The sequence below is a fragment of the Ceratosolen solmsi genome, unplaced genomic scaffold (assembly GCF_000503995.2).
Source record: "Ceratosolen solmsi marchali unplaced genomic scaffold, CerSol_1.0 scaffold3, whole genome shotgun sequence".
Taxonomy (NCBI): Eukaryota; Metazoa; Arthropoda; class Insecta; order Hymenoptera; family Agaonidae; genus Ceratosolen; species Ceratosolen solmsi.
In genome coordinates, this window is record NW_011948428.1 from 3,094,077 (window position 1) to 3,107,412 (window position 13,336).

General features: G+C 29.1%; 3 protein-coding genes across 3 annotated transcripts in view; 1 reads left to right on the forward strand and 2 right to left on the reverse strand.

Moving 5' to 3' along the window:
- The first annotated feature begins 208 nt into the window (after positions 1 to 208).
- Cdk9 (Cyclin-dependent kinase 9) lies at positions 209 to 2,535 on the forward strand. Its single transcript, XM_011501364.1, has 7 exons — positions 209 to 803; positions 903 to 987; positions 1,059 to 1,149; positions 1,232 to 1,398; positions 1,466 to 1,707; positions 1,789 to 1,936; positions 2,012 to 2,535. The coding sequence occupies exons 1-7, from the start codon at positions 697 to 699 to the stop codon at positions 2,318 to 2,320; spliced, it is 1,149 nt and encodes a 382-aa protein (XP_011499666.1). The 5' UTR covers positions 209 to 696; the 3' UTR covers positions 2,321 to 2,535.
- A 3,668-nt stretch (positions 2,536 to 6,203) lies between these two features.
- Positions 6,204 to 8,714, reverse strand: LOC105363698 (trypsin-like). Its single transcript, XM_011501449.1, has 4 exons — positions 8,684 to 8,714; positions 8,343 to 8,616; positions 7,310 to 7,622; positions 6,204 to 6,376 (listed from the first exon to the last, which is right to left on the reverse strand). Exons 1-4 carry the CDS (start codon positions 8,712 to 8,714, stop codon positions 6,227 to 6,229), a joined length of 768 nt encoding a protein of 255 aa, XP_011499751.1. The 3' UTR covers positions 6,204 to 6,226.
- Positions 8,715 to 11,922: 3,208 nt separating this feature from the next.
- The window catches only part of LOC105363621 (cyclin-dependent kinase 9-like), a 4,660-nt gene continuing 3,246 nt past the window's right edge, over positions 11,923 to 13,336 (reverse strand). Inside the window, exons 7-8 of the mRNA XM_011501365.1 lie at positions 13,132 to 13,279; positions 11,923 to 12,869 (exon numbers count right to left, since the gene is read on the reverse strand). Of these exons, the coding sequence (XP_011499667.1) occupies positions 12,480 to 12,869; positions 13,132 to 13,279 (538 nt within the window). The 3' untranslated portion in view covers positions 11,923 to 12,479. The remainder of the gene's footprint in view (positions 12,870 to 13,131; positions 13,280 to 13,336) is intronic.

A 13,336-nucleotide genomic window follows, 5' to 3' on the forward strand; every position in this document is an offset into this window, starting at 1 on the left:
TCAAGGATTGTTAACTTAGTACGATTGCTGCCACCAGATGGCCATTATAACCTGCGAAAACTGAGGCTAGAAATCATCGTGTAATTTACGTGGCCGCAATGTTATTCGGCTTGGAGCCATCTGCCGTTGATATCGCAAAGTATCGATTAATACGGATAAATTGCACGAATGACGTTCGAGTTAATTTTGAAAATTCTCCATGACAGTATATAAAGTAATTAGTTCCTGAGTGCACGAAGCTTTTGTTAAACCAGGCAATTCCAAGACGGTGTTTGGAGTTTAGGAAATTGTAGTATTCTTTGATAGAATCTTATGAGATTTGAAGGAAATTATAACAAATGCGTGTAGTATATTATAGTGTTTGTTGATATATAGGATTAATTTGTAAACAAAAAATATCACGCTCTAGTTTAGTGATAGATTGATATACTTGGTTATGTCACCAGATTTCACTGTGTTTACGGATTAAGTAAGAGGAACGCGCAGAGTACCGTTGTACTCTACTGTGTAGAATTGAAAAAATTCGTCGGGTTAACCTTAGCGCGGCCTTAGTCCCATTGGCCTGCATTAACGCTTGGTGCTGAGGTAGTTGCATAACTATTTTATGCGTGTGTTTGACGTTTATGGGTTTGACGTACGTTGAATATTGTGCTCCGAAAGGGGTACCTTTGTTACCAACATTTCCTACGTTATAGAATGAATATCAAGGAAAAGGAGAAATATATAGAAGAATTTGATTTTCCATATTGCGATGAGTCTTCGAAGTATGAAAAGGTTGCAAAAATTGGACAGGGTACCTTCGGGTAAGCTTTATATAAATATTTTAAAAGTTCTATTATGGCACAGTGTAAAGTGTTTCTATTTTTATTCATGTGAGTGCATTTTATTATTGGTTAATCTAGGGAAGTATTCAAGGCCAGAGATAGAACTAATAACAAAAGGTTCGTAGCTATGAAAAAAGTTCTCATGGACAATGAGAAAGAAGGTGTAAGTGTTTATTTATAAAGCGGTTCTAATGCTAATTTCAATATAAATTAATGGCGTTTGTATTTTTACAGTTTCCAATAACAGCGTTGCGTGAAATTAGAATATTACAACTTTTACAAAATGAAAATATTGTTAATTTAATAGAGATCTGCAGAACAAAGGGTATTTCATGAGTTTAGATATAGCTAATCTAGTCTAATATCTGGAAATTGTCATTGATAACGTTCTGCCTTTCTATTTACAGCGAATCAATATAATAGGTATCGTTCGACGTTCTATTTGGTATTTGACTTTTGCGAGCACGATCTTGCCGGTCTATTGTCAAATGTGAATGTAAAATTTAGTTTAGGAGAAATCAAAAAAGTAATGCAACAACTATTGAATGGACTGTATTATATTCACAGTAATAAGGTCAGTATACTAATGATATTATGTTTAAATATGAATTGTCTGATTAATAGTCTAGTATATGTTTTAGATTTTGCATAGGGATATGAAAGCAGCAAATGTACTGATAACGAAAAATGGTATATTAAAGCTTGCGGATTTTGGTCTTGCAAGAGCATTTAGTGCAAATAAAAATGGCCAAGCTAATCGTTACACAAATCGAGTAGTAACTCTATGGTACAGGCCGCCAGAGTTACTATTAGGTGATAGAAATTATGGACCGCCGGTTGATTTATGGGGTGCTGGCTGTATTATGGCTGAAATGTGGACAAGGTATGTAAAATTAAGTAATTTTCATCTTTACATTAATTTCTTTTATAACAAACAGTGATTACAAAATATGGCAATGCCTAGGTCCCCAATTATGCAAGGGAATACGGAACAGCAACAACTCACATTAATATCGCAGCTGTGTGGTTCTCTTACCCCTGATGTTTGGCCAGGCGTAGAATCCCTAGAACTATTTAATAAAATGGAACTAATCCAAGGACAAAAACGAAAGGTATGGGACAATATCAATTTTTGCTCCGCCATTTTGTCATCGACATCCGATAGCAATCGTTTCTACGTGTTCTAGGTGAAAGACAGACTTAGGCCTTATGTTAAGGATCAATATGCTTGTGACTTGTTAGACAAGTTACTGATTCTTGATCCGAGCAAAAGGTTTGATTCAGACTCTGCATTGAATCATGATTTCTTTTGGACCGATCCAATGCCCTGTGATCTCAGTAAAATGTTAGCCCAACATTCGCAAAGTATGTTTGAATACTTAGCCCCACCAAGAAGGCCAGGGCACATGCGACATCCTCATCATCAAGTACCTGGTGGACAAGCAAAGCCAAGTTCTAGTATGGCAGATACTAGTTATCAAGATCGAGTTTTCTAGCACAATCATTGTAATAGCCAACGAACTCATACTACGTTCAAGAGTGTCTACAATAATCGAATAAGATTAAAACTCAATTAATTTATCTGTGCGATAAAGTGAATCGATTTTTTTATTTATAAAATATACTTTTGTAATTAAAATGTTTACCATTTTATAAGTTTTCCAATGAATAATTATTTTATGTCTACTGGACAACTATTCAGTGCATTATACAAAGACTACAATAGTCAAAATATTTAAGTTAAATTATGTGTATAGTATGAACAATACATTTTTATACAATAAATTGTTGATAATAAAATTCTATATAAAACAATTTTATTTATCTAAAACCAGACATTTTTTCGAGCACTAGATAAGCCTATTGAAATTAGGCCATTTAAAAGGGATTATAAAGATTATATAATGAGGATTATAGAAAAATATTTGTAAAACGATTTATTATATCACACTATTTTTCTAAATAAAGTTAGACAAAAATAATGTTGATATCCCCTTATATATCTAATTTATATTATTAAACTTCGCTGCTGTAATTCATTATGTATATGCTATTGATCTTTCAAAGGAACTGATAATTAATATTCATAATGCATTTTTATTCTGTAGAATTAATATAAAAGTTAATTTCATTATGTTCATATATGCACATGCATACGTGGGTATTTCAATTTTTAATTATGTATAAACATTGTATTAGAAATTCGAAACATTTAATTGTTATAATTTATTTTCTTAATCTAACACGTTCATAATAATTCTATTATAATTTTATAAAAAACAGTTGCATAGTTTAAAAATTATTTATTAATCATAAATTTCATTTATTCGATGGGGAACAATATTTGGAAACAATTGAAACGAGAATAAGTCTTTTGTGATTAGATTTTGTATGAATAAGTAATATTCTTTGGTTAAATAAATTATAAAGTTGTGATTCAAGAAAAAAAAAAAAAAAATTGACAATATGATATTGAGTTTAATGAAAGGCAAAATTAATATATGTCTATGGGCTTCTTATACATAAATTATTCATTTATTTATAAAATTTCAGTACAATCGAAGATTATTTATTATCAGAGAAGAATAAAGAAATAATGAAACTCGGTTAGTACTCAGTTTTTTTTTTATTTTAAATTTAATTGATAGTACTATTTTCGAGATAATTGAAGGCTAAATTTTACGAAATCTTTTCTCATAATTGCAATAATGACGATATTGTGAAAAAAGTAGAAAAAACAATGATTGCTTCATTTAATTAGATATTAATAATTATATATTAATATAGTTTTTGAAATATTCTTTTCAATATCATTACGATATAATCGCAAGTGTCTCATTTACTTTCTACAAATAAAGTGAAATAATAAAATTTTTTTTAATCATTGGACTATATAAATTATTGTAGTAATTAGAAAATCTGCACATTAACGATCAAATCGTAAATATAAAATTAAACTGAATTCTTCACTATATTTCATAGAAATTCTTATAGAAATCATTAGCTTCAACATTTAATAATGTATATTCCTAATGAGTTAATAACAGTTTATTAATCACTAAAAGCCTTAATTACAAATGGACAATATATTCGTATATAACGTTTATATTAAACATTATTTAATCATTATAAATAGAAGTAAGAATTATTACTAAAAACATTAATGTATATTATATCCATTCTATATGTTTTTACAGGATTAACAACAATTGTAGGAAAAAACTTGGAACTTCATTTCTAATAACTTGTAGATATCTTGTAGAAAGAAGAAAAGCTACGATATTTATTACCTTATTGTTACGTACAATAAATAAACAATTTACTTTTGTCTTATATTATTCTATTATTTGTCGTTTAATTCGGCCATTTGTATTTTGTAATTTTATTCGAGAAAATAGTTACTTTTTGCCCCTTTATAAACGTTCAAGTATAAAGTTTTTGACATTGGGAATGAACTTTTACTCTCATCTGAATATTAATGGCTTAAACATTTTCTCGCTTTCAAAGATTTTTGTTTTAACTTTTAATTATTGAGTTAATCATGTACATGTTATTTACGAATGTGAGGTAGCGCATCAAGTTAAAATCCTTATTGTAAGCTTCAAATTGTTTATAATTTTTGCCTTTACCTAAGATTGTTTTTTCAGTACAGTTTTAGTTATTGTAATAATACGGAATCGATAAAGTTCAACGGATTACTCGTATTGCTGATGTATGATTGATTTGAGAATCGAAAAAATTTTCCGTAATAGTAAATGTTATTTTATAAAATAAATGAATTTTATGATTATCATATTTTAAATTGCTAATTGCGAATGAACATATTAATTGGCTGTTTAAGCATTTAAGTTTTTAAATATATTCAATAATTTATGGTTGTATAAAATTTTTTTTTTTTTTTTGTGGAATCAATGAATCACTTTACAATATAATAATGATATTGTTTTTTTCTTTTTTAAGTTTTCCCACTTAAATAGTACTATGATTTCTAAGGTCCCTTGAAAAAATTTCTCCGAACAATTAAATTATTATGGATCTTATTCCATATTCCTGCCGAGTTACCATCATAAAAATTCTCTCTCTCTCTCTCTCTCTCTCTATCTATCTATCTATCTATCTATCTATCTATCTATCTATCTATCTTTCTTTATATCTTTTGTTTGTTAATGAGACGTCAATTATATATGATGAGATGAGGAATTTTCATAAGAAATAAAAATATAAAATCCTTTTGTGTTAAGCGTTATTGTCATTTGTTCGTTAAGTAAAGAAAGCTTGGGAAATTTGTTATTTAATGTGTTATTGATTAAATAGTAAACTCAATAAGTCAAAATAGAAAATATTACTTACAAGTATTAATTAGAGCAAAGCAATGGTTAAATTATTTATATTTTTATATTATGATAATCTATATAATTTTCATTCCAATTTTATTTTAATACAAAAAGACCTTTCTTTTGACCTAAAGACCTAATCTTTTCAATACCGGTACCTATTTCTCGAAATACAATGAAATTCCATGAATTACCAATTGCCAAGAAAATACCATAAGCAGTCGAATGAATCTAGCGTTTGATTTTTAAAAAGAAAAATATTTGTAAATCTTGTTTTCGGAAATCCGGAAGGAGTATGCCAAACACATTCTAAGTTACTAATTATGTATTGAAGCATATTTTAACAAATTCAATTATAATCAATTTTATAAAGTATTTTTTTTTTTTTTTTTTTTTTTTTTTTTTTTTTTTTTTTTTTGAAATCAATTTTAATTGAAACATACATCATATCTTTGTATTTATAGCCAATATTTTTCGATGATTTACCAAATGTCAATAAAGTTTCAGGACATTGATGAATTTAATCAATAGAAATTTAATTTATGGCATATGTTAGTTGCCTACATATTTTTATACATATTAGTCAATTATTTATGGATTTACTCGTATAATGATGCGTCGCAATGAGGTATTTTCTTTACTTTTCTTCGCGATATAATTAAAGCAAATTGCCCACTGACAAGAAAATTTCGACTGGCCTGTCATTTTATGAATATACTTGAAAATCTCAGACTGATGTTCTCAAAGATACTAGAAGATTTTCAAATATGAAATCTACATTTGCTGATTATATCAAATTTATTACTTATACTATCGATTATATAATCTTGAATGTGCGATGAATGTGAGTTTATTTTCCGGTAGATTTACATTTTTTACGTCAAGATTTACAATGAAAATAGGTACATAGGTTTAAAGATAAATGTCGACAATTTGAAATGTTTTATTAAAATCACCGGCTATCGTGATACGCCATGTTATGTCTCTTTCTACATATTTCAATGTATAATAATGCATATGGAAAGCTTATATAGATAGGGTTGTAAATTTATTTGTAAGAACATATGTTCAATTATTATTGATAATGTCTTTTATCCAGTTTATATAAGATGATACTTTGGTGTACACCGAGGGAGTACAACCGGAACATGGAACGGTACCCCAAGAAGTTATTCCAATAACTTGATTATTGGCTATTAATGGTCCGCCGGAATCACCCTGAAAAATAATGTTTCAGAACTAATTATTTCAAACAAATAATTTATATTATGCCAGTAATTGCATCAAAATCAATATCTATCTTTAATGTTTTACGCACGTGCCCGTATACATGCAAAATGAATGGATGTGCTAGCTGTATGTGTGTGTACGCGTGTCTTTTAAAATTCGTAAAATTAGACAGATTTTTAACAGTTCGGTAGAAATATTTTTTGTATACATTTATACATATATGTACAAAAATAAAATAAAACTTTCAACATTGTTAATTACAAAGAAATAATGATGCTCGTAAAATTTCATAACAAGATAGATTGTAATAGAAAATGATAATTTACCCTACAGCACAATGTATCCGAGATGAAAATTTATAAAAACTGTATCCTATCAAAAAATAAATTTTGAATAGCTCATTTAATTGAAATTAATTCAATTAAAATAAATTAACATATATATATATATTGCTCAAGAGATCAGCATCAAGAGAGAGAGAGAGAGAGAGAGAGAGAGAGTGAGAGAGAGAGAGAGAGCTATATCACTATGAAAAAATATCCAATACTTTCAAGCAATAATTAAATACGTGAAAAAGTTTAAGCGCTCTAGTTATCTCTAAGTAACAAACAAAAAAATAAAAAAAAACAACAAAAAGGCAATCTTTTGAAATGCCAAGCATACACAAACGGAAAGGTAATCGCAACAGTCTTAAGGCCAGCTGCGACGCGTACCTCCTCCACGTCCTATTTTCCGTTAGCATTGGAACTTATCCGGTTGATTCTACTCAATGGTAATTAATTTCTAAAGCCCTTTGGATTTCCATGTCACGTGCAACGCCTAGACCAGTACCCGGACTCCAAAAGCCCCAATTATCAGCGCGCGATCCCATTGTGCCAATCTTAAATCCCTCGGCGACGCAATTCGACGCGAGGGACTTACGTTACAGGAGGACAGGAGTCCGCGTCCCGGTCCCGTGCAGATGTTGTCAGCGCTGAGCTCGAACGGCGAGTTCGGATCGACGACCGTGAGCATCCTCCTACACTGCTGGAGGTCGATCAGGGGCATCCGGGCGGTCTGCAAGTAACTGGGTAGGATCCGCTTCTTCGTTCTGGAAATTGAGCCCCAGCCGGACAGAACGGCGCTTTCTGATGGCTCGCTGCCTTCGGATGGCAACTCGATTTCACGTACATACTCGTTGAACCTCAAAGGACTCGCGAGCTCCAGCAAGGCTATGTCGTACGGTTTCACGGGCCTGTTGGCAATTTGCCGATTATGCGCTTTTATCCTCGGAGTTTGCCGAGCTTCTCGGGCCTTTTGTGTCAAATGTTTTATGAAAACGGGGGTTGGCTGGGACACGTAGTTATTTATTGTTTGACTGGACTATGTGTAAGAAGGGGTTGGCATTTCACGAATACGAAGCGCTCGCGATATGAGTTTGAAAGCGTACATTGCTAAACACGCGTCATGGAGGATTTTCTTTATAATCTCTTCGTCCCGACATCTTGTCAATATCGATCTATCGTTAATTCGAGTTAATTGAAAATTCGTCGGTCTATTTAATTTTACATTTGCATTTAAGTGGCTCGAATTTCAGAATGAAAAACCTATTCCCATAATACGGCACTCCAATATAATTTAATAATCAAAATTGCATTTATCCAAAGTTTTACTTACTTAATATTGGCTCGAAACTACAATCCCTGATCTATCATATTTACAGGGTACACTATTGAAAACTAAGTACCATTGATACCGATCCTTGTTACCTTTTTTTAATTTCAACTTATCCTAATCGTTTGATGGTAGTTGAAACTTTAAAAATGCCATAATGGCGCTTTGTATCTATCGAATAGCTCGAGAACTTTTGCAAAAAAAAAAAAAAAAAAAAATGTATTTAAATTAGCAATATGGTTTGCCACGATTAACATTAATTAATTATAAATTACAGATATACGACATGAGAAACTTTTACCCCGAATAAAATTCATGCACAAACATATTTTCTACACGTCGTGTTTGCTCGGTAACTTCGGATTCCTTGATGTTGTACTTTCCTGCTTTTACCACAATATTATTATCGATTGCGCAATGAGCAGCTGTTAAAATCCACTTCCTTCCAATAATAGCTCCACCGCAAATGTGCCTTGATCGAATTTGCAAGGACACTTGATGGGGAAATTCACCTGCGTGGGCTGCTCTGCCCCCGACAATTCGGTTTACCGATTCCTTATCTTCATTTGTTTGACCTAATTGTGAAAATCATATACGTTATAGCAATTTATTATGTGAAGCTCGAATTTCACGTATACCTACTTACCTTCAATTGTAAATATTTTATTATCATTATTATTACATTAACGAATTAAAGTATTATTAAGTTTACTCATCCATGCTATGTCTATGTATATATATATATATATATATATATATATATTTGTTTTTGTTTTTTGTTTGTTTTATATATAGATTAACTGTTGGAAACTACCGCTACTTTCATTACTTTTTGCCTAATAATTGAAGTAAAGAATATCTTTATTAATCATTTACTTGACTAAACGATAGATCATATATAATTTCTTAGCTATTGCAATTATTAATCCAGTCTACTAATCAATATTTAATTTTTATTCGTTTAATCAATCACAAGCAAGGAAATAATTGTTAAAATATTTTCAATAGTTAATGCTAATAATTAATATGACACGCTTAACGTGCTACATTTACAATTTCTCATCAAAATTATTTCATATTAAGACATTAAGATATTAGTTAATTAATGCTAATTGATTAATCAATGTAATATATCTTCTCACCCTCTATCAATATGCTTTACAATAATTATGATAATAAATTATTTAATGAATAATTTTCTCGTGCCTTTATTTGGTATCAATTGTAAATTTGACATTCATAACGACAATGACAATTATAATTGTACCATAAATAATAAATATAATTTAACACGGTGAAAGTTTTTTTAAATCCTCCTCTTAATTACTATTTACTATTTAAAATTCAAATAATATAGAAACATAATAAAATATATTTGTAAATATGTTTAATTCTTAGTAATTAATTATAACACATAATATTTTGAACACAAAAATTCGAATAAAATTAATAGTTAATTCATTTATCCATTCTTATTTAATGAATATTAAATAATGATGACATAAATTTTTATACACTATGCGTACAGTAATTATTGAATATTTTTATTTCACTGATTGATTACATACCGTTCAAACATTTCAGAAAATTATAAAATAAAATGACCAACAGAGTAACTTTTGATGAAAATAGATGCGAAAATTTCATCTTCCTTAATTTGTGTTCTAAAATTGGTGTATATTAATCAAATATAATGTACAGTCGCCGTTTATGCCTTTACAAACAAATAAACAACACTCAACTATATCACTTGTGCATCCACTCTTCGCTAAGATCTGATACGCAAATACCGTAATTCTTTGATTGGTCCGAAAAATTTTCTTGCATTAGATGGAGTTGCGTAGTATAAAATAACTTATACTTACGCGAAGGACAACGGATATAACAATTAACAGTCGTTCGATGTAAGAGTTCAACAAATTTTTTTATATACCCTATCCTGAATTAATGGAAACTTTGTTTTTTTTTTTTTTTTTTTTTTTGGTTTATTACACGCGACAAAACATTGAAAATATGCAAAACATAAAAAGTTTCTTTTCTCAGTATATGATAAGGTGAGCAATATTTTTGAAGTAGTTTGCCACTTGATTAGTTATCAAATCATTGCAATAAAAATGAGTTTTATTATGAAATGTATTTCATTATTGCTTAACCATAGTTTTTTCAAAACTTATGCAATTTACGTATCTCATTCTAGTACATAGCAATTATAATATTAAGGGGGTAAGCAATAGCGACAGGAATTGTGCCATTTACTGTTAAGGATCGTTCGATAATAATCACATCCTTTAGAAAGTAATTCAAAATTTGCAATAATATTTTATATAAATTTTTTATACTGTGAATGACATATAGCATATTGTGTAGAATATATTTTTACTAAATTATATTAATTTGCGAGTAGAAATTAATTTAAAATTGTGGAAATGGTAAGTTGAATATAGTTGTATTCATTTGATAAATGTACTCTATAGATAATTCGATTATTCAAAAAAATTTTAACTTATATTTAAGGATGAATTTTCTAATTTTTTTTTTTTTTTTTTCTTTTTTAGATTAATGTGATTTAATAAATTCATGAATAATAACGATACAATTCCATATTATTAACTTCAATTTTATTTTAATAATAAAATATACAAATGCAAATTTTCGTCGCATATACATAATATGATAATATACAACTGGTTTTGCAATTATTAAAAGAAGTCCGCTGTTATGTGTAAATTAGCATGAATACATCGATTTAAAAGATATTGTTTTTTTTATTTATTGTTGTAAACACTAAATATATAAATATTAATAGTTATTAATATTTCATAATTCGACAAAAAAAAAAGTAATAACAATAATATAATAGTTAATTATTAATTATTGATTGTTTTAAATAATAAATATTTATTCATGGACCATTGACTATTTTTTTCATTTTATGCGAGTAAATGTATTTTATTACCTTGAATAAGACAATACTATTTTTATATATTGTAGAAATAAAATGAAAAGTGCTTTTAAAAATTTAGAGAAATAATTAAATTAATTACAAAGTGTTGGGAATAATAATATTAAATAAATTTATATTGTCTACTGGATATGATGTTGGATAGTAAATATTATATGACATTAATTATTGATATTTACACAAACATATTAAAAGATATATGTAATATGATAAAAAAAAAAAAAAAAAAAAAAAAAAAAAAAAAAAAAAAGGAAAAATAGAGGTAAAAACCATCGAATCAAAATGTTATTACTATCAATACATATTCATAATTAATGCAAAAATTGCTATTCAGCTCAATTTAACGAATTAAATTATTAATAACTTTAATTGATATATAGTTAGGAGAATGTCGTTATTATATTACTTTAAAATATTAATAGAAATTTTTCTTTAAACATTATATAATTATTATTATTACGATGTCAGAAAGCAAGAAATATATATATATATAAAAAAAAAAAAAAAAAAGAGATTCTTGTAAAATAAATAATTTTTCATCATCTTTCTTACGAATTATATTCCAAGAAGCTAAAATTTTATAGATAATATTACATTCTAGTTAACAAAAATACTAGAATCAATAAAATTAATACTATCAACGTAAATCTAGAGTAAGAACATCAAAGTAAAATATTTTGATTTTTTGTACTCATAAATTTGTGCAACATCGAAAAACTTAATTAATTACCACTAGATTTATTTAATAAAAACACTTTAAATAGAACAAAATAAATACATCGTATTTTGATCAGAAAAGGAGATTCTAAGCTTGATTTTTCATAAGTACTTTTAAACTAATAAAATCGTGAATTATTCAATAATAAATTGGTTTTATTTTTGAAAAATCCAAAATTACGTATCATGGGTACAAGATTAATCTAATAATATACAAAGTTTAAATTTATTATTTATTCGGCACTTTGTAAGCAATTCAATAAAAACTATCCAAAATCTTTTACTTTCTCAAATCATATCCGAATAGATCATCAGCTATTTTATAAATAACTTTGTACAGTTCTAAATTTATTCGCTACGCAAATTATAATGATCGATCGTAATTAAGTATAAATTACCTAGCCATGAGAAAGTACCGACAGTCAACTTACTACACGCGTACCTACTAAGTAAGGCACCCTGGAATAAATAATTTAGTAAGATCAAGTAAATATCTCTTATGGCAGAATTAAGTTAACGTCATTTTAATTTAGCAGTCATAGTGATAGTACAGCGAAGAAATAGAAAAAAAAAAATACTTTCTATACTCATCTTACAGCTATACTACAATTCATTGTATAACTATATCAGTACGTTTAAGATACATTCACTTGAATCCAGCTAAACTTTATTCAATGCGTGTTGGGACTTCGAAACCTAAATGCACAATTCTATTCTCTAAGGGGCAGTAAATTGGGCCGACACGTGACATTGCTGCATCTAGTAAGTTCGCTCGTGGAACTCGCTGTCGACAAGTTTACTGACGCTTGGTCTTGGCACCTGGTGCGCCGACTGGCTGGGTAGCGGCTGCTGTTGCTGATGATGCTGCTGCTGTTGCTGTTGCTGTTGCTGTTGCTGCTGCTGCTGCTGCTGCTGGAAGTGCCGCATAACGTGACCGGAGCGCCGATGCGGCGTCAGAAATTCAAACATGCTCTGATTGTGTTGGGCAAGCATTTTGGTTAGATCGCAAGGCATCGGATCGGTCCAAAAAAAGTCATGGTTCAAGGCGGCGTCGGAGTCGATGCGCTTGCTAGGGTCGAGAGTCAGTAATTTGTCCAGCAGATCGCACGCATACGGATCCTTTATGTACGGTTTCAGTCGCTCGATTACCTATATTAATATGAACACAAAATATATTGTTTCTATTTATTAATTATAATTCATTGTTATACTCGAGATTATGCCTTAAATCACATGGTTATTATAATAGAACGTAACGTTGGCATTTCTCCTATCACACGCTCAACGCTACATTCTACGGTCTAATTTCTTTAATAATGTACTGTATAATTTACTCATACATTCTTTATTACATGTATAATGACTTTTTTAACATATAAGTTATAATGACAAATTGTCATACAAAACGTACTTTTCTTTTTTGATGTTTAACCAACTCCACCTTATTGAACATTTCTAATGATTCAACACCAGGCCATACTTCAGGTGTTATAGAGCCGCAAAGCTGCGAAATGAGCGTCAATTGCATTTGTTCTGTACTGCCTTGCATAATTGGTGATCTATAATATAATATACTTTTTCAACAAAAATGTATAATAACGTAAATGTATAGAATC